Genomic DNA, 27,989 nt, shown 5'->3' with positions numbered 1-27,989 from the left:
GTTTGTGTGTGTGTGTGTGTGTGTGAATGGGTAAGTGTGAAGCACATTGTAAAGCGCTTTGGGAGGTCTTCATTGACTTGAAAAGCGCTATAGAAATGCAGACCATTTACCATTTAGCATCTTGATTATCCTCAAAACGTTTGGACTATTGGTGTGTGAGTGTGTGTGGGTGAATGGGTAAGTGTGAAGCACATTGTAAAGCGCTTTGGGAGGTCTTCATTGACTTGAAAAGCGCTATAGAAATGCAGACCATTTACCATTTACCATTTTTCAGTGCCTTGTGACAACAAAGTAGTGCGACAACATTGGCAGGAGTAAAGATTTCCGAATAAGTCGCAATATATATATTTTCACAGTTTAGCGTGCTTGTTTAAGGTGGTGATGGCCCTGGGGAGGAAACTGTCTAACACAAAATGTCTTTCTAAAAAAGCAAAACCTCTGTGTCTCCGTGCTGACTATGTGCATTGTTGTCATCTAAAAAAAAAAGAATCATAATCATCACGTATGCGTCTTTTTCGGGACCGATTTCGACATGCCCGTTTTGGGCAGAACTGCTAATTACAACGTACTTTTTGGAGGAGGGCGGGACATGAACGCCAGGGTTTTTTTTTTCCTTCTTCTTTTTTTTTTTTTTAGTTGTTGTCATAATGATGCTTATGGGCAGCTACGGTATAAATAGTGAAGGGAAAGCAGCATCTCTTCACTCCAGCCCAAGGATATACAAACCGGCACCAGCAGCTCACTGGTGCTGAGGAAATCGTTTTTTTTTCTTGACCCCCCCCTTCCCGATTTCGGTAAGTTTCTTTTTCATTTTCACGTATATTTATTTATCTTTTCATCATCCCATGCATACAGTATTCGAGAAGTATTTCTTATTGGTTATTGGTTTGCGGTATTTTATATTTTTTGCAGCTTTTTGTTGCATTTTTAAGGGTTAGAATGGTCATGAAATGGTATTTTTAATCGACAGAAAAAGGATGGACTTCCGCGTGGCGTGCATGGTGGTCCTGATGGCCGTTGCGGTCGCCGGCCACGGCAAAGGTTACACGGTGAAGAAGGTGGTGAAGGCCGCACCTCAGTACGAGCCCTACAAAGGCCAGGGTGAGAGAAATCGGCGGAGAAATGATCATGACCGTTTGATGAATGCATCCATTTTCTTGAGACAGTTAAACTTATGATAGGGTCAACTCATGATAGTATAATGAGCTTTTTTTACTTGAACTCACGACCAAATATTCAAAATAAATCGGCAAAAAAAATGCTCCATTTATGACGATTTTTGATTTCTTTTTTAGGTTTTTAACAGGTAAATGTTGTATCGTCATGAAAATACAATACATTTAGATAGATAGATGTCTACATAGATGTCTAGATAGATAGAGATAGATAGATAGATGTCTAGATAAATGTCCAGATAGAAAGAGATAGATAGATGTCTAGATAGATGTCTAGATAGATAGCTAGATAAATAGATAGATAGATGTCTAGATAGATGGATAGATGTCTAGATAGAAAGATGTCTAGATAGATAGATGTCTAGCTAGATGGATAGATACTTTATTCATCCCCATAGGGATATTCACACTTCCAGCAGTATCCTCGTGTTGAAAAATAAAATAATAAAATAAAATATATAGAATACAAAAATACCCAATATAACGTGTTGATATAGAGTATTTAAATAGTGCTACATAAAATACACACTGTAATAAGAATAGGGTAATATGCAAATGTCCATGGGGTGGGGTTTAATGTGGGCTTTTACTCCCCCGAGTGGAGTTAAAGAGCCTCATGGCATGAGGAAGAAATGATCTCCTCAGTCTGTTGGTGGAACAGTAAATAAAAAAGAAACAAATTTAAGAATAAAAACAAAAATAAATAATAACAAGAATGCACTGTCACACTGATATTTTAAAATGTATTTAGTTATTTTTCAGCAGTTTTTTTACACTGATTTTTTTGGGGATGTGTTCATAAAAAATAAAACATTTGATAAAGTGAGGACTTCATATTAGGAAAAAAAGTCAAAAATGAACCGACAACTGAAATTTAAAACAAAATCTGAATTTTTACCAAAATGATTTTTTAATTTAATTATTTCCATGAATGTATCAGTTTTTATATTTGTGAAAATACTACAATATATATGTATATATTTCCCCTTTTTATTCTTTAAACAGAATCCTCTATAAGAAAATGCCAAATTAAAACAATTTTAAAAAAGATTTTGTAGATTTTTTTTACACAGTTGGTTGTATCTGATATATTTGTCATATGTATTTGAAAAGAAACAATACTTTTTTAACAAAATAAAAAAATGTGAGGACAACATATCAAGAAAATTGAATACAAATCCATGCAAATGCACAATTACGTCAATTTCATATTTATTCATTTACCCTATTACGCCAGAATCTACCGAAAATGTACGATTATGATTTCTTAGGCAGTGTTCTAGTGAAACAGGGGAATCCTATATAAGATTTCTATTTTAATATTCAGAAATATACAAAAACAAAAACAAAACCAAAGGATTACGTATCACACATTTCTACAAGAGATGTATAATTAGGACAATTATTTATATTTTTCAACACAGTATTAAATAGGTTAAAATTGTTTCTTTTAAAAATTATATTCATAAAGACACTATATCCCCAAAAATCTAATTGGGGAAATTCTACAAATATGCTAGATTTCTACAATTTTTATTCATTTAGTTTGTTATGCCATCTTGAATTCAAACACAATGTTTCTGAAAAAGAAAACATAATGAACACATAAAAAACGTCTGTGAAATATACTATTATGATATTTTCTAATACTTCGAGTCAAACAAGTAAATGTTTTGTAGGATTTTATGTTATACCAATAAATACACAATACATATACACATATGTACACATGCACGCACGCACACATTTCTTAATACATATATATAGCTGGGATGGGCTCCATCGCCCCCGCGACTCTACTGAGGATAAGCGGTGCTGATAATGGATATATTTATATAAAATCACAGAAATCTGATAAGAACTCTCTGAGGGCCAATTTTCACATTATTTATGTTTGTTTTCCCTTTATTTTAATACAGATTCAATATAGCATTTTGGGGGGATTGTGACTCTGAGTAAATTAAAGGGACAGTGAGTATTATTGAGTCAAGTCAAGTTTATTTGTGACAAAGAGTCTCAATGGGCTGCACGGACCACAGATTATTGCAAACCACAGACTATTGTGACACCATCCCCTGATCTAAAACCTACATGAGGGCAAGGGAAAACTCAAAAATGTCAAGTCATGTTTATTTGTGACGCCCTTAATCACAAAGAGTCTCAAAGGGCTGCACAGACCACAGATTATTATGACAGCATCCCCTGATCTATAACCTACATGAGGGCAAGGAAAAACTCAAAAACCTCAACATGAGGAAAACGAAGAAACCTTGAGAAGGGACCATACAGTGAACTTCATTAAATGTAGAAAACTACAATACTGAAAAGCCACAGTTGAGAGTTCCCTGCATACGGTGTCAGGGTTTGGTACGCCTCCTAGTGGTAAAAAAAAAACTCTGTAAAAAATGATTTGGAAAGTAAGGCCTAAACACATGAACTAGCATATAAACGAGCATTTTTTTAAATCGTCGTAAGTCATGATATATGCATTTATTGTACATAACATGAGGCTCACCTAGAAGGAATATAAATAAGAAAAATTTTGTTGTTTGGTCACTTACACTCGCTTTAGTTTGTAATCTTCCTTGTGCATTGTAGCACTTGTTTTTGGTTGCACGATACAAAATGGCGACATGTAGTGGTCAAATGTTACACACTGTCCCCTTAAGATTGTCATATTTATGACCTAACACAGACTTTCACGTTATTTAATTTTTTTCTCTTTTTTTTAAATCTAAATCTAAAAAGGAGGGTTTTTTTTTACTATTGAGACACTGACTGACTTAAGAATGACACACAGTATTCAGTTTAATTGCAGAATCCTATTGATATATGTATTATTTCATCAACTTTTAAGTGTATTCAGATAAATCTTACTTTGTCTTTTGTTTTTCCTTCAACTGCGACATTTCTATAGTAATACATCAAGAATTGATATTTATCCCTCTAAAATGTGTTTATACGACACAAATTCTATCTACAAGCCAAATATGGCATATTTTTCTAAATATTCTAATGCTAATTATTCGTAATGTTTTGTAACTGCTAACACAGGCATACTATACATATAAAACCATTATTATGATGTGTTATTGCTAGCAGTTAGCTTGTTAGCATAGCCTCTAATTATTGTCCTAAGCACTGGAAAGCAAATACCATATAAGTGTTCTTATTTTGGAAGGCTATTTCAGCCTACTATATAATCATAATTCAATTTAAAAGCAGGGAAGACGTCTATTTTTCTTCTTTTTTTCTTTTGCTAGCGCTGCGGTTTGTTTGTTTGGGTGTGCCACCGAGGGAGGGGTACACATCACATCTGCCAGGCTTTTATTCCGACCGCATGAAAAAGGACAAAATTGGACAGAAAAGGGAAAGTGCAAAGATCTAAGCTACTGTTTTTATCATAATTACAAGGCTAGTTAGGAGTAACCATGGCGGGTGTATTTTGTATATTCATAAAATTGCAGACAAAATGGCAGAAGTGATTAAATTCAATAGATACTTCATATTTTATATTGAACCATATTTACTATGATACACAATGTTTAATAATGTATTTCATTTTTAATAATGCCTGCTATGTGTTTTTAATCCACTGTAAATTAAAACCAAAATATTTTCTTATTTGCTATATAAATTACTTTAATATTTAATATATACTTTTCAAAACAAGAGAAACAGTTATAATTAAGAAACAAATTTTATCTGATTTATTTTTATTATTTATTTTTATCATTAATTGTTTTTTGAGTCAATGTGTTATTTTGTAGGAGAAGTATTTAGGAACATTTATATCTTTTGGTCATAACACGATTATTAACTTTACTTTTATACATATATAATACATGTGTGTTTAACTCTCAAAAAAATGAGAAAATAATGTGTAGTCTTATGTTTTACATTTACATTTTTAGTGAAATATTTCCAAAAAGAGTTTGGTGTTAGTTTAGTAGCTGTTGAATTTGTTTGTAGTCCAAAGGGCATGTTTGTAGTCCATCCCTATAGTTTCTTTTTTGTGATTATTATACTTATGATATTAACTATTGTTCAATGCATTTTGCTTTTGCTTTTCTCATCCTTGGTGTTTTTGGTTGACTTTTGACAGTGGTGGCAGGTGAGCCCGGTATCCCAGGTGAGCCTGGACCCGCCGGTCCCCCTGGCCCCCCTGGTCCCGCAGGTCAAAGCGGCGTCGGCCACCCCGGACCCCACGGACCTCCCGGACCCCCTGGATCTCCAGGTCGTTCCATCACCGGCAAATCCGGAACCCCCGGCGGCCCCGGCAAACCAGGTATCCCCGGCGCCCAAGGTGAGAAGGGACACACCGGTGCCCCAGGAGCCCAAGGACCCAGAGGTGCCCCCGGTTCTCCCGGAGGCCCCGGACCCGCCGGCCTCTCGGCCACCGGCAAGCCCGGACCATCTGGACTCCCTGGAGCAATGGGACCAAGAGGAGAGCCAGGTCTGAAGGGACATCCCGGTATTCCCGGCCTGCCAGGTCCCAAGGGCGACAGAGGCATCGGAATTCAGGGACCCCAGGGTGCTACAGGCCACACCGGACCAATGGGACCAGCTGGAGCTCCAGGTCAGGCCGGAATTGGCAAGCCAGGAAAGACAGGTATACCCGGCGAGCCAGGAAAGTCAGGTACCCCAGGAAGAGACGGTGCCCCTGGTGCCATGGGACCTATGGGACCCAAGGGACACACTGGCGCCCCCGGCGTCGGCATTGCTGGCAAACCCGGTGAGAACGGAGCCCCCGGTATGCCCGGCCCAGTGGGACCTAAGGGTCACCAGGGAGCCACTGGAGCCACCGGAGCCCCAGGAACCCCAGGATATGGAAAGCCAGGTGCTAACGGAGAGAAGGGAGAGAGAGGATTTACTGGTGCTCCTGGAGCCACTGGTGCCAAGGGTGAGCAGGGTCCTACTGGATACACAGGCGCGACTGGTGCCACTGGTGCTACTGGTCCTATGGGCCCAGCTGGAGTGAGAGGTTTCCCAGGTGAGACTGGTGCCACCGGCCCCAAAGGTGACACCGGTGCCACTGGCGCCAGTGGACCCAAGGGCAACAAGGGAGATGTGGGACCACAAGGTTTCCCAGGAAAGCAGGGTTACCCCGGCCCATCTGGCCCCGCTGGAGCCAGAGGAGCAACAGGAGCCACCGGTGATAAGGGTCATGTCGGTGCCCCCGGTACCCCTGGCGCCCCAGGCATTCCTGGCCCAGCCGGACCCAAAGGTCTGCCCGGTCGCGCCGGGGAGACCGGTGCCACTGGTGCCGATGGTGCTGCTGGTCCCCGTGGACCCTCTGGACCTCAGGGTCCCGCCGGTATTCCCGGACACAAGGGACACCCAGGTCTCCCTGGAGCTCCCGGCCCTGCTGGCATGACCGCCAAAGGTGTTCCCGGACCTCAGGGTCCTCCTGGCCTGCCCGGCGAGAGCGGATCCGATGGAGAGCCCGGCCCCGCCGGTCCTCCCGGACTCCCCGGCCCTCCCGGTGAGGTGGTCTTCGAGAAAGGCATGGGAATGGGAATGACCGAGGTCATGGTCAAGGCCCCCATGTCCGCCTTCACCGCAGCCCTGACCATCCCCTACCCCGCCTCCGGCAGCCCCATCAAGTTCGACCACATCGTTTACAACGCCGAGAACCACTACGACCCCGAGTCCGGCATCTTCACCTGCCAGATCCCCGGAGTTTACTACTTCTCCTACAGCATCCACGTGAACGGCGCCCATGCCTTGGTGGCCCTCTACAAGAACGACCAGCCCGTCATGTTCTCCTACGACGAGTACAACAAGGGCTTCCTGGACCAGATGTCCGGTAGCGCCGTTCTCCTGCTGAACGAGCAGGATACCGTCTACGTGCAGATCCCCGACGAGGAGGCCAACGGCGTCTTCGCCGCCGAGAACGTGCACTGCACCTTCTCCGGTTTCCTGGTGGCCTCCACGTGATGAGTCAATCGCGGAGAAGGGAAAACCAGAACCAACTAAACGTGTTTTCTATTACTCGGACCAAGAGTCAACCCGACTGTTTTAACCGCTCTACGGTTTTACGACCCGACGGTTTTACGACCCGACGGTTGACTCTTGCCTTTGAGGAATAGAAGCGCGTCGACTTGAAAACCACATCAACCGGGTGCTTCAAAGAAGGAAAAAAAAATCTAATTTATGTTAACAGGAGATCAGGGATGGGGAAAGCCATTCTCAAGGAGACCTTTAAGATGATAATCAGAACTCGAAGTAATAAATCTGTGTTGTGTCCTCCCCCCCCCCCCCCCCGATCTTTTATAAAGACTTCTACTGGTAATCCTGGCTTTACAGTTCTTTCCACAACCTTGTCTTTATTGTTTTGTTCCGTTACATTTCTTGTCCCGATAATCTTATCACTACGTTCCGACTGTTGTCTTCGTGTACGACTCGAATATCACGAAAACGGCAAAAACGATCAAATTGATCGTGACGATTGAAAAATATGTCATGGGAAATTTGTTATATGAGCGGCGGACGCCATTGTGTATCCCTGGGAATGCATTATGTCATGTAAAGCATTATTGAGTCAAATAAATAAAAGGAGGTCTTAACAATAACACTGTCTTGGAAGTATTTTTTCCATTTACTGTACATACGTTTCACATATACTGACTAACATAAATTAAAACAAGAGTTCTTAAATAGGAATAAAATTCAATATATTAAAGTGGAGTCATACATTTTCTTTCATTTTATCATCCATATCAAGAGTTTAAAAAGAAGACTAGAAACCTGGAAATAAAAATTGATGATCTGCACATAACAATTTATTAATAATGAAAAATAATTTTAAAAATAGAGGCCCAAAAAAAATAAAAAAAATAATACATAATAATCTGAATTTGAATAAATGTAACATAAAATTGTGATTGGTTTATTTTATTTTTTTATTGTATTTCATTTTTAATTTACATGATTCTTTTTTTTAATCATGCGTATTTTTAGTCATATAAGAACGATAATGCAAATAATAATTTAATTAGTAAAATAGAGGCAGCAATTACTGCCAAAATACCTAGATAACAAAAATAATATAACAATAAACATTTTCAATAAATTTTGTTGATTATGTTATTACATTTTCTGATATTGTATTTTATTTTTCAACACACTTTAAAAAAAATTATACACTGTAAATTTGATTATTTATCATTATTTTGTTATGCTGTATTGTCATCAACACATGTTTTATTATATTACAGAGTTAATTTAATTAAATATGTTTTTTTTAAATTAATTTTGTCATATTTTCAGCTGAATATGAAAGATAATAATAACTGCAAATTTTAATTGGAAAAGATAGAGATTGCAAATACTGCTAGAACCTAAAAATGTAAAAATAAATGCAAAAAAAAGAAAAAGAAATGAACACCTACATAACATAAATGTATATATTATACATATATATTTAACACATTTTTAGCGTATTCACATCAATTGATTTATTAAATTATTTTAATTTGTAAAATTACTGGCTAATATAATAAAAACATACAAACAAAACTATCTGCAGGTAATAAAATACATTTTTGTTTGAAACCATTTGTTCCCTAATGCAGTTTAAAAATAGATGCGTTTGCAGTGCTGTTCAAATAAAAAGTATTTGTATTTTGTCATTTCAATATATTTGGCTGGCAACCAGTAGAGGGCGTCCCCTGCCCACTGCCCGAAGACGGCAGGGATAGGCTCCAGCACAACCGTGACCCTACTGAGGATAAGCGGTGCAAATAATGGATGTGTTTATGTGAAGATAGAAATCATTTGTAAAATATAGTAACTATGGTAATAACAATAAACAAAACAATTATAGGACACTTTTCTTAAGTGATATTGTCCCTAGTGCTTTTAAAACAGATATTTGGCGTCTATAATCAGTTAAATACGCTCACTATTTGACAGACGTTAAAGAAATCCTCTCTGAGGCCACGCCTGATGTTTCAGTGTCCTACAGGCGTCACTAGATGGCAGCATAGCAAATTTTTGTTACATATTTAGAGCTTTTAGAAAAGAAAAGAAGAAAAACACAAGTTTAGAGACTTGTGTTGTGTTGCCTTTAGATCAGGGGTGGGCAACTATTTGGAGTTGGGGGGCCACATTGGGTTCAAAAACGTGGCCGAGGGGCCTGGAGACCTATCTCATTATTTCATTTACGAATAAATATACATGCAGACATCTACATGTTAGATTTCTCGATATTCATTTCTAAATACGGTAAGTAGTTTCATCAAATTGGTTTCAAAATAATCACAATTAAAGCAAAATAATATATATTAAGTCCCTGTTTTAAGCACTAAATTTTATAGTTTTGTAGTATTACTGTGGTTTTACATTTCTTTAGTATTTTAGTATAGTCCTGTAGAATTATTGAAACTTTATTGCAGATTTATTTTTCTAGTATTTAGCAGTAGTGTTTTGTAGTATTTCCATAGTAGTATTTCTTTAGTATTTCATATGGGAATTTTGGTAGTATTTCTTAAGTAATTTTGTTCCATCGTAGTATTTTTGTAGTACCTTGTTACTATTTTTTTATAGTATTACTGCAGTTGTATTTTTGTAGTAGAATCTTTGTATTATAGTATCACTGTAGTAGTATTGTATGGAGTATTTATGTAAAAGTATTTGTGAAGTACTTCCAACGTAGAATTTTTGTAGTATTTCCAAAGTAGTATTTTTGTAGCATTTCCATAGTAGTATTTTTACAGTACTGCTGTAGTGGTATTTTGGCTGTATTTCCGCCATAATACTACTGAAATGTGGTATTTCTGTAGCCTTTTTGTAGTATTTCTGGTTTAATATTTCTAAAGTAGTGTTTTTGTATTAGAGTATTACTGTAGTATCATTTTTGTAGTACCTTTATCATATTTTTTCTTTGGAGAGTGAAAGCAAAATAATATATTAAGTCCCTGTTTTTAAGCACTTAATGTGATATTTAGTTTTGTAGTAATTCTGTCGTGTTTTTCTTGCATTTATGTAGAAGTATTTTCGTCATAGACACACAAAGGGGCAATCGGGACAAAGTTGGCACCCAAAAAACTCTCAGGACCAGAGCGGAGACAGGACCCACTTGCATTACGTTTCTCTCAGTTTTATTGGAAGAAAGGAAATGGTTGCACCCACGATCCGGTGATCGCTGGCGCGGGAAGCAGGTCGCCCTGAACGCGGAAGTGGTTCTTCCGTGGCGAGAGATGGCAGTGTTGGGAACGGAAAAAACAGGTCAGTCGCCAGGACAGGAGAGCAAAAAACGTGGTCGGGATCAGAAACAAGTCAAAAGCCAGGAGAGGAGAGGAGAGTGGACGTGGTCAGGATCAAAAAACGGGTTGAAGCCGGGGAACAGACAGGAGCAAAAAAGGTGGGAGTCAGGGTCGAAAAAAGGCTTGCCTGGAGTAGACTGAGGTTCGCAGACGGACTGACAACAGGTGACAGAAAGGAGTTGGTTTGAATAGGGACAGGGAGCCAATCAGAGTCCGAGGCAGTTGGCGCCAAAAGAGCTGATTCACATCAGTAATCATGACAAAAACATTTTTTATTAGTAGTACATTATTTACGATTAGAGATATATAATCGTTATATTTTGACCATTTTGGTCCGGCAGGACGGACAAATCAAACCTGTGGCCCGCGGGCCTTACTTTGCACACCCCTGCTTGAGATGTATACCTTAAATGTGGCTTTATTCAATTTAGCACTAAAAGTAAGCGTGAAGACTTTCTCCATAACTTCGGGAAACGATTTAAAAATCCGCCTTGTAGCCATCTTAAAAATAGTTTTGCCTTCCCCAACGGAGGTGAAGGAACATTGTGGTTGGGAAAGACGACAGACAGACCAGACTAGACGAGACCAGAGCGGGGTTTGCCGTTTTTGTCAATCCCACAAGCCGCATCACTAAATTAGCAGTTATGGGAATGTTTCACGCTAGCCTTACAATCGTCTTACACTTGTGTAGATCGGGACAAGAAACAACTGGCAAACATGAAAAGTTGAATAGTGCCTCCTAGTGGTACAAAAAAACTTAAATTCAGTAAAAGAAAAGAAAAATCAAATCATTGATTTGAATACTAGGTATAAAAAATACTATCATACCAAAGTTTTTTTTTATCAATGTTTATTTATCTTACATAGGGAAATACCTACCTAGAGGTCGCCGCCATGTCTTTCTGGCAACTTGCTGCTACGCTGGGCTCTGTGGCACTGGTTTTTGTTTGCATTAGACAACAGAGCCATTTAGTAGTCAAATGATACACACTGGGGCTTTAAATGGTACTATTTCAATTCTTATGTAAACTATGGAGTAGTATAGTATTTCATTTCATTTCATTAGCTACACCGCTTATCCTCAGTAGGGGGTGCTGGAGCCCATCCCAGCAAACATCGGGCAGCGGGCAGGGGACATCCTGAACTGGTTGCCAGCCAATCGCAGGGCACACGGGGACAGACAACTCATTCGCTCATTCACACATAGGGACAATTTGGACCGGCCAATTCACCTGAAATGCATGTCTTTGGAACGTGGGAGGAAAGCGGAGTGCCCGAAGGAAACCCACGCAAGCACAGGGAGAACATACAAACTCCGCACAGGAAGTCTGGAGCTGGATTTGAACCCACGACAGGTTCCCATGACATGAACTGTGCCGCACAAGCGCTAACCACTGCGCCGCCGTGCTGCCCTATTTCAAAATAATTTAATTAATTTATGGATTATTTTAGCATGAGAGGATGCTAACATGAAGGGGGTCATCCAATTTTATTTTTCAAATTCTTTTTAATTTTGATTTTATTTATTATTGCCTTATCTAATATTTTAGTATAAGAGGAGTAGGAACCCGTTTATTTCATTTTCCTGTTTTGATTCATTCTTTTTTTTAAATGGTCTTTAACTGTTTATTCGTCATTTTTATTTCATACTTTATTACGAGGGAAACATTAACATTTTCATTTGTATTATTTATTTTATGTGTTATTTCATTTTATATCTGATCATTAAGGAAACATTAACATTGTATCTTATTTTCAACTCAATTAGTTGTTCTTTCATTTTATAATTTAGCACAAGAGGAACGTCAACATTTTAACATTTTCTTATTTCGCTTTTTTATATTTGTTAAGAATGCCCGCCAACGCTAAACCTTGGCCAATATGCTTCTAAAATAATCCATTTTAAAAACGGTCTCTTCAGAATTTAGTACCGTCGTGCTGTATATGTACCTCACCACGCTCCCACTTCATATTTTTTTAAAGTTTTAGGAAGAAAAAAAAGCATGCCCTATCTAATAATAATCCACGTTGTAGAGCCTTGATCTAGGGCACAGGTATCAAACAGGCGGCCCGAGAGCCAGATCATGCCCGCTAAGGGATTGAATCCGGCCCGTGACACAACACTCAGAAAAGCGCAAGAGAAAAACAAGCTGCAGGTTGAAATATGTCAACTTGATGTTGCCAAAGACAGGTGCCTCGAACAAAGACACTGTACTTGTATTTATTTTTCTCTCTCTCTCTCTTTTCCAACCCTTTTCTTTGACTCTCTATGTCTCTTTTTTCTCTTTCTTTGTTGCTCTTTCTCTCTCTGTGTCTTTTTAACTTATTTTGCTCTAACTTCCTTTTTTCCTTTTCTCTCTCTCTCTTTATACCCTTCGCGCTTTCTTTTCTCTTTTCTCTCCTGTCTTTTTATTTCTCTTTGGATTTCTTTCTAAACTCTCCCTTTCTTTTCCCTCTCTCACGACTTTTTATCTTTTGTTTTTCATGCTCTCTCCCTCGCTCTCTTTTTCTTTCTTTGTCCCGCCCTCTCTCCTTTTCCCTCCCTCTTTCTCTTATTTCTTTATCTCCCTTTTTCTTTCTCTTTAATCTACGAGTCCGGCCCCCGACAGAATGTTTGTTCTATCTCGTGGCTCCCGAGTTAAAATGAGTTTGACACCCCTGATCTAGGGTCTACAACAGATCCTAATTTGACCTCTCGGAAATCCAGCTTTTAACATGCGTGGGGTGGACTAAACCTTGCCATTAAAACAAAAAGACAAAGTTTACCAGACAGAAACACAAAAATGAGAACGCCCCGTCAGATTGAACGCGTTTGCACGCCCTGCCGGTTGCGGCCACGACACGACCGGGGTCAAAAATCTAAATTGTGTATATGGGCGGACATAAACACGGCGGGTGGGTTTCCTGCAATTTTCAAAAACAAGCTTTTTTCAGCACGGGGCGTTTATTCCCAATTTATTCAAAAATCCCGACATGGCGGTGGCGAGACGAGCGACCTCAGACCCGATAAAAAAAAAAAGAAGAAGAAGACGCTTCCGTCGCTGTAATTTATGACCCCTCAAACTATAGGTTGGTGGTTGACGTGAAATGACGAATTGGAGGAAAATGTCAACGCGTATAATCATCGTTTTTAAGCGGCTCCTCGAGTTATGAAAATGTAAGGTCGGAGTTATCTGGTGGCTATGATGCAAAAGGAAATTTATACAAAAATCATTCAGTTAAACGACGAAGACGGCACAAAAAATAAAGGGGAAGTGTGTAATATTTAGTGTCTTTCAACAAAATTAAAGAAAAAACAGGACAATGTAAGGATAAACATTTAAGAAGGGTGGCTATTTCATATCTGTCTCATTTGACAGAACTACCAATTAATATTTATATAGGGTGGCAAGACAGATGGGTGGTTAGCGCGCAGCCCGACGGTTCAGAAGATCAGGGTTCAAGTCCAGCTTCCGCAGCCTCCCCTTGTGGAGTTTGCATGTTCTCAACCGTGCCTGCGTGGGTTTCCGCCCACATTCCAAAAACATGCATGTCAGGTTAATTGGCCGGTCCAAATTGTCCCTAAGTGCGAATGAGTGAGTGAGTGAGTTGTCTGTCTCTGTGTGCCCTGCAACTGGCTGGCAACCAGTAGAGGGCGTCCCCTGCCCACTGCCCGAAGATGGCTGGGATGGGCTCCAGCACCCCTGCGACCCTACTGACGATAAGCGGTGCAGATAATGGATGGATAGATCTCTTTTATTGAATAATCGATTTGGGATCAGAAAAGTTTTAATATATTGAAACATATTAACAAATGATAAGCCGAATAAATATTCAATTACAAACAATGCTAAAAAAGTATCATTAAAATTAGTCTTGTCATGATTGTTGATTCGGGGCAACTGCGAATGCCCTGTTGGCGCCAACAGCCCTGGTCGCTGATTGGTTCCATTACTCTTTTTAAACCCCTGGCTTCCTAGAGGAAGCTGTCAGACCGTCCTGCGAACTTACGCTTTTGATAGGCAAGCTCCGTACCTTCCGACAATCTCCTGCCCTGTTTTCTCCTGCCTGTTACCTGTTGCCGACCTGTTTCTGGACCCGTCTCTGCCCTGCTTTTCCGTCCCGGCCATCGATCTGTTTTGCCCTGTTTCCTGCCTGATACTTGTTGCTGACCTCTTTTCTGGACTCGTTACAGCCCTTGCTCCCCCGTCCTGGCTATCGACCAGATTTCCTGCCGCCCACGACTATCCTCGCTCAACACGTCTTCGTCGTTCAGCTACCCGTGACCGTCAATCATCGGATCGTAGAAGCAAGCGCTGCTCTCTTTCTCAATAAAACTGAGTAAAACGAACGCTATTGGGTCCTGTCTCCGTTTCTGGCTTGTGACAAGTCTATTATTCTATTCAGCTAAAACTTAAGTTAAATAAAGAACATATTTTAAAAAAATTAAACGTCATTTGTTTTTATATCTTATTTTGCACCATGATGTCATTAAATGATTATGTATTTATTTTTATATTTGTATTAATAAATATTTACACATAAACAGTATACACACAAAAATAATAGGAAAACAAAATAAAATGAAAATAACTTTTATGGTTCCGTCATGTGTTAATATCGTCAAATTTGGATCCCAGCATAGATTCACTGTTTTATATTTTAATTATATTTATTATTTATGTGTTTTTGTTTGTATATTTCTATTAAATATGAATATAAATACAGTACCAAAAATAATAGAATGAAATAAAAATGTCAGTTTAGTTGTACTGTATCACACCACTATAGAACTGCATTTATAATTGCACTTTTTATTAATGAAAATACAATACTTAAAAATCAAAATTTAAAAAAAAGTAAAATTCATTACGTTCTAATATCATCGAGTTTTTTTAAGGTGATCTTTTTATATTCATATATTTACGTATCCATTTTTAATCATGTTTTATTTCATATATATAAGTAATCTACATAAAATAGTAGAATAAAATAATTTTTAAAAAGATCGCCACACCCACTGCTGCATTTTTTTAAATTGTATTTTTATGAATGAATAATTCCTCTCCAAAAGATATATTTATTTTAGATTTTTTTTGTAAAAAAAATAAATCTGTGTAATTATCATTTTTGTGATACCCGCCCAGAAATGTGTTTAATTTATTATTTTTGTGCCAAATTTAAGGGATCACAGTCACAATAACATTGAACAAGATTTATTGGCAGTATTTATTTTTTAGATTTTATTTAAAAGAGAAACAGAAGAAAATATATTGTTTGTTCCAACAAGTGATTATATTGATAAATGCAAATTTCTTTAGGCTATTTTTTTTTCCTGTCTTTTAAGAAATCCGTGAAGTAGAAATCTTCTTTTACAATTATTATATAATTAAAAAGTCTTACATACACGGAAACCAAAGAACAAACCGTTTTTACAAGCTTAAGCATTTAACAAATACAATTTCCGTATAACCGTTGTTTATTTACAAATAACTATAATAACAAATAATAAATATCATCAAATTATAATTTTGGAAATCAATATGAACAAAATCAGAGACTATCCAGCCAATCAGAATGCAGAACACGGGGCAAATTAGTGACGTCACGAAACCGTAAGAAAAAAACCGCGAATAGTGGGGGTTTCACAGCAAAGACGTCTTATTAAAACGATAGATTTGTATCAATTTGAATACAGTATACATTTATGATGTTTTTTTAACACTACACTATTTAATAACAAGGGTTTATTTGTTTTTAAACACTTTTTATTTATTGTCTACATTAATTTCCCAAAGTAAAAGATAATAAAAGATGTATTCACGTCACTCACCTCAATCAAGAAGTTGATCCTCCCGGCTCCCAGAGTTGTTTAATTTCCTTATTCCAAGTTGTGCCACCAGAATATTAATGAAAAAAAAGAAAACAAAATAACAACTGTGGCGTTTCTGACGTCAAAACAAATAAAATAAATGGAACATATCGCAGAGAAATCCACCATTTTATGTTAGGTTCGCTTAGTGAATTAGCTAGAGTTAGCTTGAAACACCTGTATAAAATGCAGAGACTCCAATACCAGGGTTCTTTGCGGCACCAGTGAAGAAGAAAACAGTCGAAGAAGAACCAGGGGACAAGCATAATGACCACTAGCCAAATAGAAGCGCATTTTGTTTTATTTGGCGTTTAAAAAGCTTTACAAAACAAAAGCCAAAATCTATTCCGTACATGTAAACATTTTTAATTCGCATTTCACATTTTATTTTTCATTTACTTTGAGGAAATTTTGATACCAACTTAAAAAAATATATTAAATAAAGTTTCACTTAATATTTGATTTAAACATCTGAATAAATTATCAATACCGTTTGATACATTTTCAGACTAATACTCATATTTTCAATAGTTATATCATAATACTGCTAAGATACCCCTTCTCACTGTAAAAAAAATTATTTAAACACAAACTATGGCAATTATTGTGCTAAAAAAAAACCACACTAGGTTTTGATATTTCACTTTTTATTGGGTTACATTCCTTGTGACAAAATGTCCTGTTTTATTGTTAGTCCTTGAATGCAACTTGTGCACAGTCATGGAAACTTTTATTTCTTTCTCTTAATTATTTTAGTTTTTTCCCCACTTCCCATCTTATTATTTTCTCTTTCTCTTTTTTTTCTCATTCTTTTTAACTATTTTGAAGATATGCCCATTTGAAATATGGCCTTCCTGAGAAAATCACGATTTCTTTGCTTTGGGTGTGATATCACTTGACAGTTAAAGTGGTAGTCTCATTTTAAAGTTTACTTTTACCTAGTAACCGTCCATGATTGACGACATGTGTCAAACTCAAGGCCCGTGGGCTAAATGTGGACGGCCACGTCATTTTATGCAGCCCACGAAACATTAAAATGTCTTAGAGTCTAAGAAAACAGGTCAAAAAGTGCTTTGACTTAAGAACTACATTTCCCACAATGCCTGTCCAAAATGATGTTTTTGAAGCGACAGCTCAGCGCCACAGTATTTTATATTACGAAAGGAGAAATAAATAATCGTAAAAATGTCCAATATGTTTTGTCATACACTCTACCTCTAAATACAAGATTCGTTTGTTCCTGGATCATGCTCATAATCTAGAATTGCTTGTATCTCGGGCGATTTTTCAAGACACAAAATAACTGAAAACCAATCAATTTGTTCTCGGCTTCCCAAATGCATCCTATTTAAACACAAATGGTTACAAACACATCGTTCTGAACACATTGAACTAGTAATTACACACAAAATACAGTAATGAGATGAATAAGATGATAATGAAATGATTTTAAAGTCAGTCTGTAGTGGTAATATCAGAAAATTCTTGTAACCTGGATTATAATTAGTTTTGCTTGAAAGGCATCTAGTGTGTAAAATTTTTCATTGCTCGGATGTCGAGGTGCTGTGTCACTGTTTTTAATTTATAACATACCACATATGTCTTTTGACATTTTTTTTTCAATACAACTTTTTGGGTTTTTCTCTGCCCTCATGTAGGTTTTAGATGAGGGGATGGTGTCATAATAGTCTGTGGTTTGCAATAATCAGAGGTCTGAGCAGCCCTTTGAGACTCCTTGTGATTAAGGCGTCACAAATAAACATAACTTGAGGTTTTTGAGTTTTCCTTGCCCTCATGTCGGTTTCAGATCAGGGGATGTGTCATAATAGTCTGTGGTTTGCAATAATCTGTGGTCTGTGCCGCCCTTTGAGACTCTTTGTGATTAAGGGGGGGGGGTTGTAGAGGGTTATTGTTCTATATTCTTTATCAATTATCGGTCAAATCATAATACACTGCAAAGCCAAGAGGCTGAGACACTTGTTTCCAGCCAAGAGGCCGAGTCAAGGTCCCAGCCACAGGGCCAAGCAGCGATCAATGCGAATGCACCGAATGCAACCTGCATCGTTCCCTGTAACTCCTTAGGCAGTATACAAATTCAGAACAACAGATTAAGGGCATCACAAATAAACGTGAATTGACTTGACTGTAATATTTGTGACTCAAATGAATAATACAGTTATAGAGTAGTTGCAAGTATTTTACATACCAATGTCATGTAGTGACATCAAGCCCTTTGAAGAACGCAATGACGCTGACGTGGCCCTCAGTGAAAATGAGTGTGACATGCCAGATGTTTATGCTCGGTGGTTGTTTTCGAGAGCTTTGTTGCCATCTTGTGGCAATGAAACGCTCCCGCAAAACCCGTTGAGCACTTAAACTCACAGATTTGTTTTTTAATCACAGGAAGCAAGTTTCTGTAGCCTGGGATTGGTGCCTCGAGGAGTTTTCCTTAAACTGCCACCTGGCTCTCTATGCACCCGACTCCTTTGGTTCCTGCCACAGGTGGTGAGCCCATGGGGTAGGGGGACCCAGGACTTCCCTACGGCTGAGCCCGGCCACCAGGCGCTCGCCATGGGACCCCACCTCCAGAGGAAAGCCCCGCTAAACTGCGTCTAGCCGAGGAAAATCGTTTACAGAGGTTCTTTTTCATCATAAGTAGTGAGCTGCGCTTTCGTCTGGCCCCTCACCTTGGACCTGTTTATCATAGGCAGGGTTGAGTAGGGTTACTTTAACTGGATTACTTTTAATTACTTTTGGATGACTCCAATACCAAATATGCTAATAAAAGACAACAGAAACTAAATATGAATAAAATGATGACTCACAACACGTGGTAAGCTTTCTCTCCTGGCTTTGATCTCTTGCAAAGCTAACATCAAATGCGACAGAAACAAAATGAAAATCAATCCAAACAGCTTGCCAACATCATTTTTGCCGTTCCATGTATTCCGTTACTCCCCAAGCCTGCACAAAATTAAGTCATTTTATTCATTTTTAGTTTCTCTTGTCTTTTATTAGCATATTTGGTATTGGAGTCATCCAAAAGTCATTGAAAGTAATCCAGTTAAAGTAACCCTACCCAACCCTGCCTACCAGGGGCTTAAGGACGCAGAGAGAGAGTCAACACGCTACAGTAGCAAAGGACACCAGCACCAAATAATCAAACGCGTAGTATGTATGTGTAAAATACAGAAATAAAACCAGCAACTGCTACTGCGCCTTTTAACACAGTGCGCCTTATGGTCGTGAAAATACAATACGTCTCTAGGCTTGCTTGGGAACGCCTCGAGTTCCTGTTGGATGAGCTGGAACAAGTGGCTGGGGATAGATCCCAACATCAGATAAGCTGTGGCCAATGTTCCCTCTAAGCTGCGTGTGTGCAGAGCTTTTCCGCACACTAAAAAGCGAATTAAGTCAAGGTTACAGTGCATGAAGGTCAAAATACACGGGTTCCCCTGATGTTGTGTTCTAAATGCGGTATTTGAAGTCAATGTCGAAGTAGAACGAAGTTGAGTAAAGTCAGTAGAGTTTTTCGAGAACCGGCTTCTTCGGCTCGCCCACTAAAAATAATCGGCTCTTTCTGGTCCCAAACGGCTCTTCGGGTTGTTTTTGCTTCTTTAATCCCTACACGACCAAATATTATGTAAAATTGTGCACAAAATGACTTAAAGGAAGGGGGGGAAATCGAACGTAAAAGAATAAATACAAAAATGAAAAAGTAGTGAAAAGCTGAGAAAAAAATGAAACAAAAGGAGAGAAAAAGAAAAAAAGAGCAGGAAAAAATCAGGTAAAAAAGGTAATAGAGAACAAAAAGGCAAGAAAAAAGTAAAAGCTAGGAAAAAATAAACACAATGGGATTTAAAAAAAAAGGAATTTTTAAAAAAGGAGAAAAAAACAGGGAAAAAGAGGAAAAAGTTTGTGTTGCATTCAAATAATTTCTAATTATATCAAGTTGATCTTTTTGACTGTATTGTACTTCCACTAAAAAAATGTAATTAAATGCAGTTCTGTATCGTGCAACCAACTCAATAAGCCCCCAAAAATGTTAATATTATGTGACAAAAGATACCAGGAAAAAAAAGAAATGGAAATCTTGTGAAAGAATGACGTTTGTAGGCAATCGTACATGAGTCAATTCATTCAAAAGAGAAAAATAATTTTGCATTGCCGGAAACTCAAAATGTAACTTGATGTCAAGTTTTGGACATGTTTGATCATGATTTAGTTGCCACACTTGGGATTGCTGTTGCTCACTGTTGTTTCAAGCGTTGCTCACCGACTTTGTGTGAACGCTCAGACCAGTGGAAAATTAGAGGGATCAATGGCGGTGGCTAAAGGATAGATTCACAGGAAGGATCGGAAGCCGTCCCTGTTTGTGAGATCAGAACCGCCGCCTGCCGCGCTCCCCCCCGAATATAGCCACCCACTTCCTGGTAATCTCCAAGTAGATGTTGGGCTTGTTGGGCAAATAGTCCAGATAGACGGCCGTGCCGCTTTTGGGCACGGCGGCCTCGATCTGCGTCCCCTCGTGCCATTCGTTGAAGGACGTGACGGAGAGCAGGTCGGGCTTGGCGGCCGTGGCGGCGCTCAGCGCCGTCTCGTAATACTTGCCGTTGATGCGGTTGCGCGTGTTCTGGAAGTTCCAGGGCCGCACGGCCGTGTCGGCGTAGCCGGGCCCCACGCTGGGCACGAAGAGGAGTCCGTTGTCGCGGCAGAAGGCCCGCACGCCCTCCCAGTTGCGCTGGGTGGAGCCGTAGGTGAAGCCGTTGGTGGCGAAATAGGTGTAGACGCCGTCGAATCCGGCGCTCAGGGCTTCCCGCAGCTGCTTCTCCTCCACCAGCAGCGCCAGGAAAACGGCGTCGTGGGGGCCGCCCCGGAGGCCGAGGCCCCCCGGCGAGTGACGGAGGAGCCGCGCCCACTGCTCCGTGTTCTGCAGGTAAGAGTCGTAGACGTAGAAGAGAGGGAGGAGCTGGCCCGTGTCCGTCGAGAAGCGGTAGAAAGCCGGGTGGGGGCCGTACCTGGAGGGGAGAGGTCGCGCCGAGTCTTTAAAGCGGTGGTTGGGAACCTTTTTGACCCGAAGAGCCGCGACAAGAAAATATTTAGATAGATAGAGAGGGATAGAGAGAGAGGTAGAGAGAGAGAGAGGTAGAGAGAGAGAGGTAGAGAGAGAGCGAGAGATAGAGAGGGAGCGAGAGATAGAGAGACAGAGACAGAAATAGAGAGATAGACAGATAGAGGGACAGATAGAGGGACAGACAGAGACAGAGAGAGAGAGACAGATGGAGACAGAGACAGACACAGAGACAGAGAGATAGCGAAAGAAGGGGGAGAGACAAAGAGAGAGAGAGACAGAAAGATAGAGAGATCGATAGAGACACAGAGAGAGATAGAGAAATAGAGAGAGATAGAGAGAGAACTATAGAGACACAGAGAGAGATAGAGAAATAGAGAGAGATAGAGAGAGAACTATAGAGAGAGGGAGATAGAGAGAGAGATAGAGAAAGAAATAGAGAGAAATAAGGAAAAAGAAATAGAGATAGAGAGGGATAGAGGGATAGATAGAGAGAGAGATAGAGAGGGATAGAGGGATAGATAGAGAGATAGAGAGAGATAGAGAGATACAGATAGAGACAGAGAGGTAGTGAGAGAGAGATAGAGAGAGAGAGGGATAGAGATATAGAGCCATATGTACTCATAAAAAGAGCAGTATCGGGCTCTTAAGCCATAGGTTCCTGACCACTGCTACATTGTGTAATATATGACCACTAGATGGCCTTGCATTGTCTAATTCGAAGGAAAACCAGTGTCAAATGTGCACGGGCTAACAGCAAGATGCCAGACGAACATGGCAACTACTTGGTATGGATTCCTCTATGTAAAACTAATACAACTTTCTCAATTTATGAATATTAATACAAATGAACATTGGTATGATTAATGTGAAAAATTACATTCTCTTTCAAATCAATGTTTTTTTTAACTGTGAAAGTTTTTTGTACCACTAGGAGGCACTAAAAATCACACACATTCCCTTTAAGTCTTACTTGTCGATGATGTACTTGACGTTGGCGTACATGTTGACTTCATCTCTTCCTTTGTAGGGCTCGATGTGGAACGCCACCTGAAGAAAAATACACAAAATTTGCTTAACGATAACAATAGTGGTGTGCCATAGCCCGCAGCCAGATGGCTAACATGAGTGGCTGGAGAAGGAAACTGTGAAAAATGTGTCTGATGCCGGAATCATAGGACACCGAAGCTCACATGCAAGGTTCAGCTGTGAAAGATGAGCAACATTGAAGGATGAAGCGGGAGCAGCTAATAATAGCAGAGAGCCATAGCCTGCAGCCAAGTGCTGCCTAACATGAGTGGCTAGACATAGAGACAATGGAAAAAAGCATGAATGACAGGACTGGTCTATCATCACATTCATCGCTCGGATGTTGAAGGCCAGTGACATTGAAGGACGAAAGCCTCCCAAAGTGCTTTACAAGGTGCTTCATACTTACCCACACAGTGTCAGCCATGCAAGGTAACTACCTGCTTATTGGGGGCATTAGGGATTCAGTGTCTTGCCCAAGGACACTTGGACATATAACACGAAGGAGCCAGGAATCCAACCTCCTGAGCTACATTTATTTCAGTTTCTCCTAAGACTTCAAGAATATTTCATTTACTTTGGGCCTCCTGTGTGAAGTTTGCATGTTCTCCCCGTGCTTGCCCGGGTTTCCTCCGGGCAGTCCAGTTTCCATTTTCCGAAACCATGCATGTCAGGTTGATTGGCCAGTCCGAATTGTCCCTAAGTATGAATGAGTGAGTTGTCCGTCTCTGTGTGCCCTGCGACTGGCTGGCTCCCTTACCCCCGCAACCCTACTGAGGATAAGCGGTGCTGATAATGGATAGATGGACGTCTTGGTTTGGGATTTTAGGCAAATTACACAGGATAGTTAAGAGGTTGCAGTGTTCTCGTTTGCCCGCGTCCCTGCGTCCCAGACGCATCATTATTGCTGGGGACGCATAGTGTCCATTCAAGGTGCGTCCCCGGGACGCAACTTTTTTGACACAAAGTTGTCATTTTTACCCGATTATTTTTTTTCAACAAAGATTTACCGCACTCCAAACTTTTCGTCAGGCAGATCCGCCATTGTTGTTTTGGTCTCGCGATTCGAGTTTTCATCTGCACGCCGATCTCGGCCAACGAGATCTCGTTGCTTCGAGATGACGTCATTGTTGTGGTGCTTGTCGTCGAGTTAAGGTGAAAATCAACACAAAATTGGTAATTTCTCAGTAATAAGTCGAAAAATAACGCAGAAAGTGATAACAACGGCAATAATTCCGGCACGAAAAACCGGCGGAGAAATTCTTCAGAAGATCGCGAAGGCAAGGAAAACATGTGCGTTGAAGCGAACGATTCGACGACAGAATATAAAAGAATACTCCCAGCAAGAAAAGGACTTTTCTGCCAAAATGGACTCAATTATATGCCTGGTTACGCTATGAGGAGGATGATAATGGAGGCTACATGTTCTGTGATGCGTGTACCCAGCGTGACAAAAAAACTGGACTGCATAAATCATTTGCAACACGAACTTTCAGAAAAGCACATTGGATCGGCACAACGACAATGAAAACCACAAATTAGCTATGGAAATTCTGTCGCTGCAGGAAGAGAAGCAAGTATGAACGGATACGACATCGAAAAGAAGACTGCCATGCTTTCACTGCTAAAGATAGTTAAGTGGATGGCAGTATTTTCAGTATTTTGTATAATGTACAATATTGTGAACCGAAAAATCTGAAGCGATAACTGCTTTGTATTACCAATTAACTGTGATGATTAAAACTGAATGAAAATATAGATTAATATAATTATTTCAGCAATATTATTTTGTATAATGTACAATATTGTTGTGAACTGAAAAATCTTGAAGAGATAACTGATTTGTATTACCAATAAACTGTGATGATTAAAACTGAATGAAGATATAGATTTATATTATATATTTGTCGCCGATTTACAATTTCAACCTCGATAAGACTAAATTTTGGGGAGCCATAGATCTGTGTTGGGACCCCTAGATTTTTGAGCATGCGAGTCCCCGGGACCCATCACTTTTCACAGCTCAAATGAACACTGGGGTTGACTACTAAAAGCACCACTACAAGGTAGTAAAATCCCCACCCGGGCTTTCTGTAGTACCTTAATGCGGTAGCGTTGCGCCACGTCCATCAGGAGCGGTACGATGTCATCTATCGCCTCGCCGTTGTCATCGTTGGTTTTGGGGGGGTACCAAGAAACTGCAATCACCCCTGGAGACACATTATAAGCACACACAATAGCGAATGAGTCCAGTCTTCAAAATAAGAATACCCCCAGGATACGACATGAATCCGTTCTGAGGTGGGAATTACGGAGTAGCTAATGTATTCCGAACTACAGTGGTCATGCATCGTTGCCACCAAAGTAAATCGGTTAACTATTAAAAAAGAAAATGGAGAAATGTTCCAAAGTTTTTAATTCAAACAAATGTAAATCTAAAAAATGTTTAAGTTAATTGGATTTAAGACATTTTAATGCCAATAAAGGCCTTTTTTAAGAATAATTCAATGCTTATTTTAACCATTTGCATTCAGGCTATAAAATTCAATTTTGGTCTCATCTCACAGAGCATCTTGTTCCCCATTTTTTGTGTTTCCCATGTGGCTTCTTGCAAATGCCAAACGGGCTTTTTTTCTGGTATTTCTTCTCCTTGCCTTTCTTCCATAAAAGGTAGATTTATACACAGAATGTCTCACCTCCGCTATGTATGCCTGCAGGTCATCCAATGTGACCATGGGCTTCTCGTTTAGCCATTGAAAATATTTTTAGAGATCTTTGCATTCAAGGTCACAGGTTCGATTCCCGGCTCCGTGTTATATGTCGAAGTGTCCTTAAGCAAGACATTGAATCCCTAATGCCCCTGTTAGCAAGTAATTGCCTAGCATGGCTGACGCTGCTATTGGTTAGTTCGTGTGTAAAAAGTGAAAAGTGTGAAGCACATTGTAAAGCGCTTAGGGAGGTCTTCATTGACTTGAAAAGCGCTATAGAAATGCAGACCATTTACATTTACATTTGCCTTTCAAGACTTTTTGAGGATCCGCGGGAAACCTGTTTAAACTTAACAAACATCGTATTCCAAACAGTAAAGTGGACACATCACAAGGCGGGGTCGCAGTACTGTACCTATAGCAGCCGTGCGCAGCTGCTGCATGTGCGTCTCCATGACAGCCGGGTCCCTAGAGCTGTAAGCCCCCAGTGCCGGGTAGAAGTTAGCCCCGATATCATCGGGCGGGCTGTGCCGGCCTTGGGGATACCTCTCGGCCACTTTGGGGTCCCAGTGTGGCATCCGCGGGTGGTCCCAATGGATATACTTGCCGTCGAAGCTCGGGTTGCCGTACCAGATGTAGTAAAAAGCGTGGACGTCGTAATTGGGCGGGGGGAACTTGCTCAGCGCCTCGGCTAACGCGTCGTCCCTTTCTAAATGGACCGCTTGGCTCCTCATGGGCGGGGCCCCAAACTCTCGGGGGCCCTCCGGGAGAGGCTCCTTCCCATCTGCGGAGGTCGTGATCTCCGGGGTTAGAGACTTGAGGGCCACGGTGACTATCAAGACCAGCAGGATTAGCGCTAGCAAGGCCGTGCAGGACTTGCGGCGGAACCGGGCCATTCTTCACCCCGTGTGGCGCGGTTCATTGTGAGGGAAGCGAATCTGGAAGAAGATATAAAAGGGAAACATTTTTAAAATGGATGGAGGGCAAGATCAAAATGTAACTAAGAGTCTGTCTCTTTTTAGAGAACCGGCTTTTTCGGCTCAACTCATTAAAGAGAGCCGGCTCTCAAACGGCTCGCTTGCTTTGATGCATTATATTACGAATTGTGATATTATATAAAGAAGTTGAGAATAAAAAGGAAGTATGAAAGGAGAAAATGAAAAAAGACAGGATTGTGGTTATCCCCTTAATCAGTATATTACTAACAATAACCTAATGTAGAAAATGAATTCATAATTTGAATAAGAAAATGTATTATTCTACTTAATTCTATTTTTATGTCTTTTTTCTTCTACGGTGAACGGCCAAGCGACTTCATTTTTGAACTTTTTTTATAATAATCATTAATGTCGAGCAACTCGGTATCTCACAACAAAATGTTAATTAACAGTAACTTTCTTGTGTAAATACAATGTAAATCATAACTATAGCCTTATCCCCCTTGTTTTATAACCTTATCTTCTCTGTTCCTTTATCTTCTGGCTCATACCTCACTGTAGATGTGTAAAACTGGAGTGTCATGCCCAATTTCATTGTCACATGTTAACCCATTTTGTAACAATGACAATTAAGGTATATTCTATTCTATTCTATTTTATTCTATATATGATATAACGAAACACATGTACAATTTAACATGTTAAACTACATAAATAAACACGTTTGAGAAAAAAAATATGGTGTAAGATTATTTTGTATTTTGTAAGGGAAAATACGACAGGTATGCGTTTTCGACATGGTTTAGCCCAAGAGTCGAGTAAATGTCAACAAAATTGACTTTGGAGAAATATTTGTTTTTGGCACATTAGGCCATCATTTAGCCCCAAGAAGGACATCTTTTCAATAACTTGAAAAACACGTTTTTCAAGTAAATCAACATGTCTTTTGGTGTCTTATTCACAATTATCTCCATTTTTCCCCATAAGAATTTTTGGGTTTGAACAATTTTATTGACACTTTTAGCAGCAAATAAACAATATGAGGTTTGAACAATTTTTCTTGACAATTTTAACTGCAATTAAGCATATTCACAATTTCGTTATATCTGACAATATGACGTTTTAACAATTTTCCGACATTTTTGACAGCAATTAAACACACAATTTCATTATATCATATCCCAACAATGTGAGTTTTTATCGACACTTTTAACAGCAATTAAATACATTCACAATTTCATTATATAATATGGGTAAAAAACGTATTATTTTCCCCACATAATTATCGCAACGATACATTTAGGCTAACATTGATACATTAAGAAACCCGTTATCTCCAGGACAACGACATTATTTTAATTAGCTATTACATTCTACTACCTACAAAATAAATTTAATAAAAGCACAACTATATAACTTAAATTGTGGAGAGAAAAAAGGTGAAAAATGAAGATATCGTTAATTCATTGTAAAACAAAACAAAATAACAGCTAATGTCGCTAGCCAAACGTCACCTGACATTGATGAACTTTGAACTCGTCACCGCTAGGTTTTGCCACCATCTCACGCCCCTCAGTCCTCCTGGTTTATTTCTGGATTAATTTTTAAAAAATATTATATAACAAGCTGACTTTTTTATCATTTTGTTGACATGATGTCGAACAGTTCATTTCCGTTACGTCAGTGTTGACAGCATCTGAGATGTACAGAAAGACTGGATGCGGAGGAGTGGAAGGGAAGCTTCCGGTTTGTATGTAAATCAGCGAGTCGGTGTACTTCCGGTATGCCCGTAAAAGTAAAACACTGCCCCCTTTGGCGGAGCCTTGTCTAACATGCAGCATCGATTCAAGCGTAAAGTCCAACACTAGTTATGTAATAATTCGATTGTATTTATGTGAATTTGTTTATTAAGTGTGTTGCAGTAACTGCAGGCTTCGTACACACTTTT

The 27,989-nt window shown here is 39.5% G+C and overlaps 2 protein-coding genes and 1 long non-coding RNA gene across 3 annotated transcripts in view; 1 reads left to right on the top strand and 2 right to left on the bottom strand.

Moving 5' to 3' along the window:
- LOC148352234 (uncharacterized) overlaps window positions 1-16,489 on the bottom strand; it is a 130,924-nt gene extending 114,435 nt beyond the window's left edge. The window contains exon 1 of the long non-coding RNA XR_015852892.1: window positions 16,257-16,489. This is a non-coding gene — a long non-coding RNA (uncharacterized LOC148352234). The remainder of the gene's footprint in view (window positions 1-16,256) is intronic.
- Window positions 722-7,750, top strand: LOC148352235 (uncharacterized). Its single transcript, XM_088354324.1, has 3 exons — window positions 722-794; window positions 971-1,101; window positions 5,281-7,750. The coding sequence occupies exons 2-3, from the start codon at window positions 978-980 to the stop codon at window positions 7,113-7,115; spliced, it is 1,959 nt and encodes a 652-aa protein (XP_088210450.1). The 5' UTR covers window positions 722-794; window positions 971-977; the 3' UTR covers window positions 7,116-7,750.
- Window positions 16,490-20,418: 3,929 nt separating the features above from the next.
- manea (mannosidase, endo-alpha) lies at window positions 20,419-27,740 on the bottom strand. Its single transcript, XM_088354317.1, has 5 exons — window positions 27,556-27,740; window positions 25,519-26,041; window positions 24,496-24,605; window positions 22,340-22,416; window positions 20,419-21,313 (listed from the first exon to the last, which is right to left on the bottom strand). Exons 2-5 carry the CDS (start codon window positions 25,997-25,999, stop codon window positions 20,677-20,679), a joined length of 1,305 nt encoding a protein of 434 aa, XP_088210443.1. The 5' UTR covers window positions 26,000-26,041; window positions 27,556-27,740; the 3' UTR covers window positions 20,419-20,676.
- Between the last annotated feature and the right edge of the window lie 249 nt (window positions 27,741-27,989).

Source organism: Urocampus carinirostris, chromosome 15 (genome assembly GCF_059441175.1).
Source record: "Urocampus carinirostris isolate Australia breed hairy pipefish chromosome 15, RoL_Ucar_1.0, whole genome shotgun sequence".
Classification (NCBI taxonomy): Eukaryota; Metazoa; Chordata; class Actinopteri; order Syngnathiformes; family Syngnathidae; genus Urocampus; species Urocampus carinirostris.
This window is presented reverse-complemented; position numbering and strand designations above follow the sequence as displayed.

Excerpts from the sequence above, each read along its gene's own strand:
- LOC148352235 (XM_088354324.1), top strand. The coding sequence starts at position 978 with ATGGACTTCCGCGTGGCGTGCATGGTGGTCCTGATGGCCGTTGCGGTC. Across the intron at positions 1,102-5,280 it reads CGAGCCCTACAAAGGCCAGG|TGGTGGCAGGTGAGCCCGGT; the intron begins GTGAGAGAAATC and ends GACTTTTGACAG.
- manea (XM_088354317.1), bottom strand. The coding sequence starts at position 25,999 with ATGGCCCGGTTCCGCCGCAAGTCCTGCACGGCCTTGCTAGCGCTAATC. Across the intron at positions 24,606-25,518 it reads GCTGCGCACGGCTGCTATAG|GGGTGATTGCAGTTTCTTGG; the intron begins GTACAGTACTGC and ends ATGTGTCTCCAG. Across the intron at positions 22,417-24,495 it reads CGCAACGCTACCGCATTAAG|GTGGCGTTCCACATCGAGCC; the intron begins GTACTACAGAAA and ends ATTTTTCTTCAG.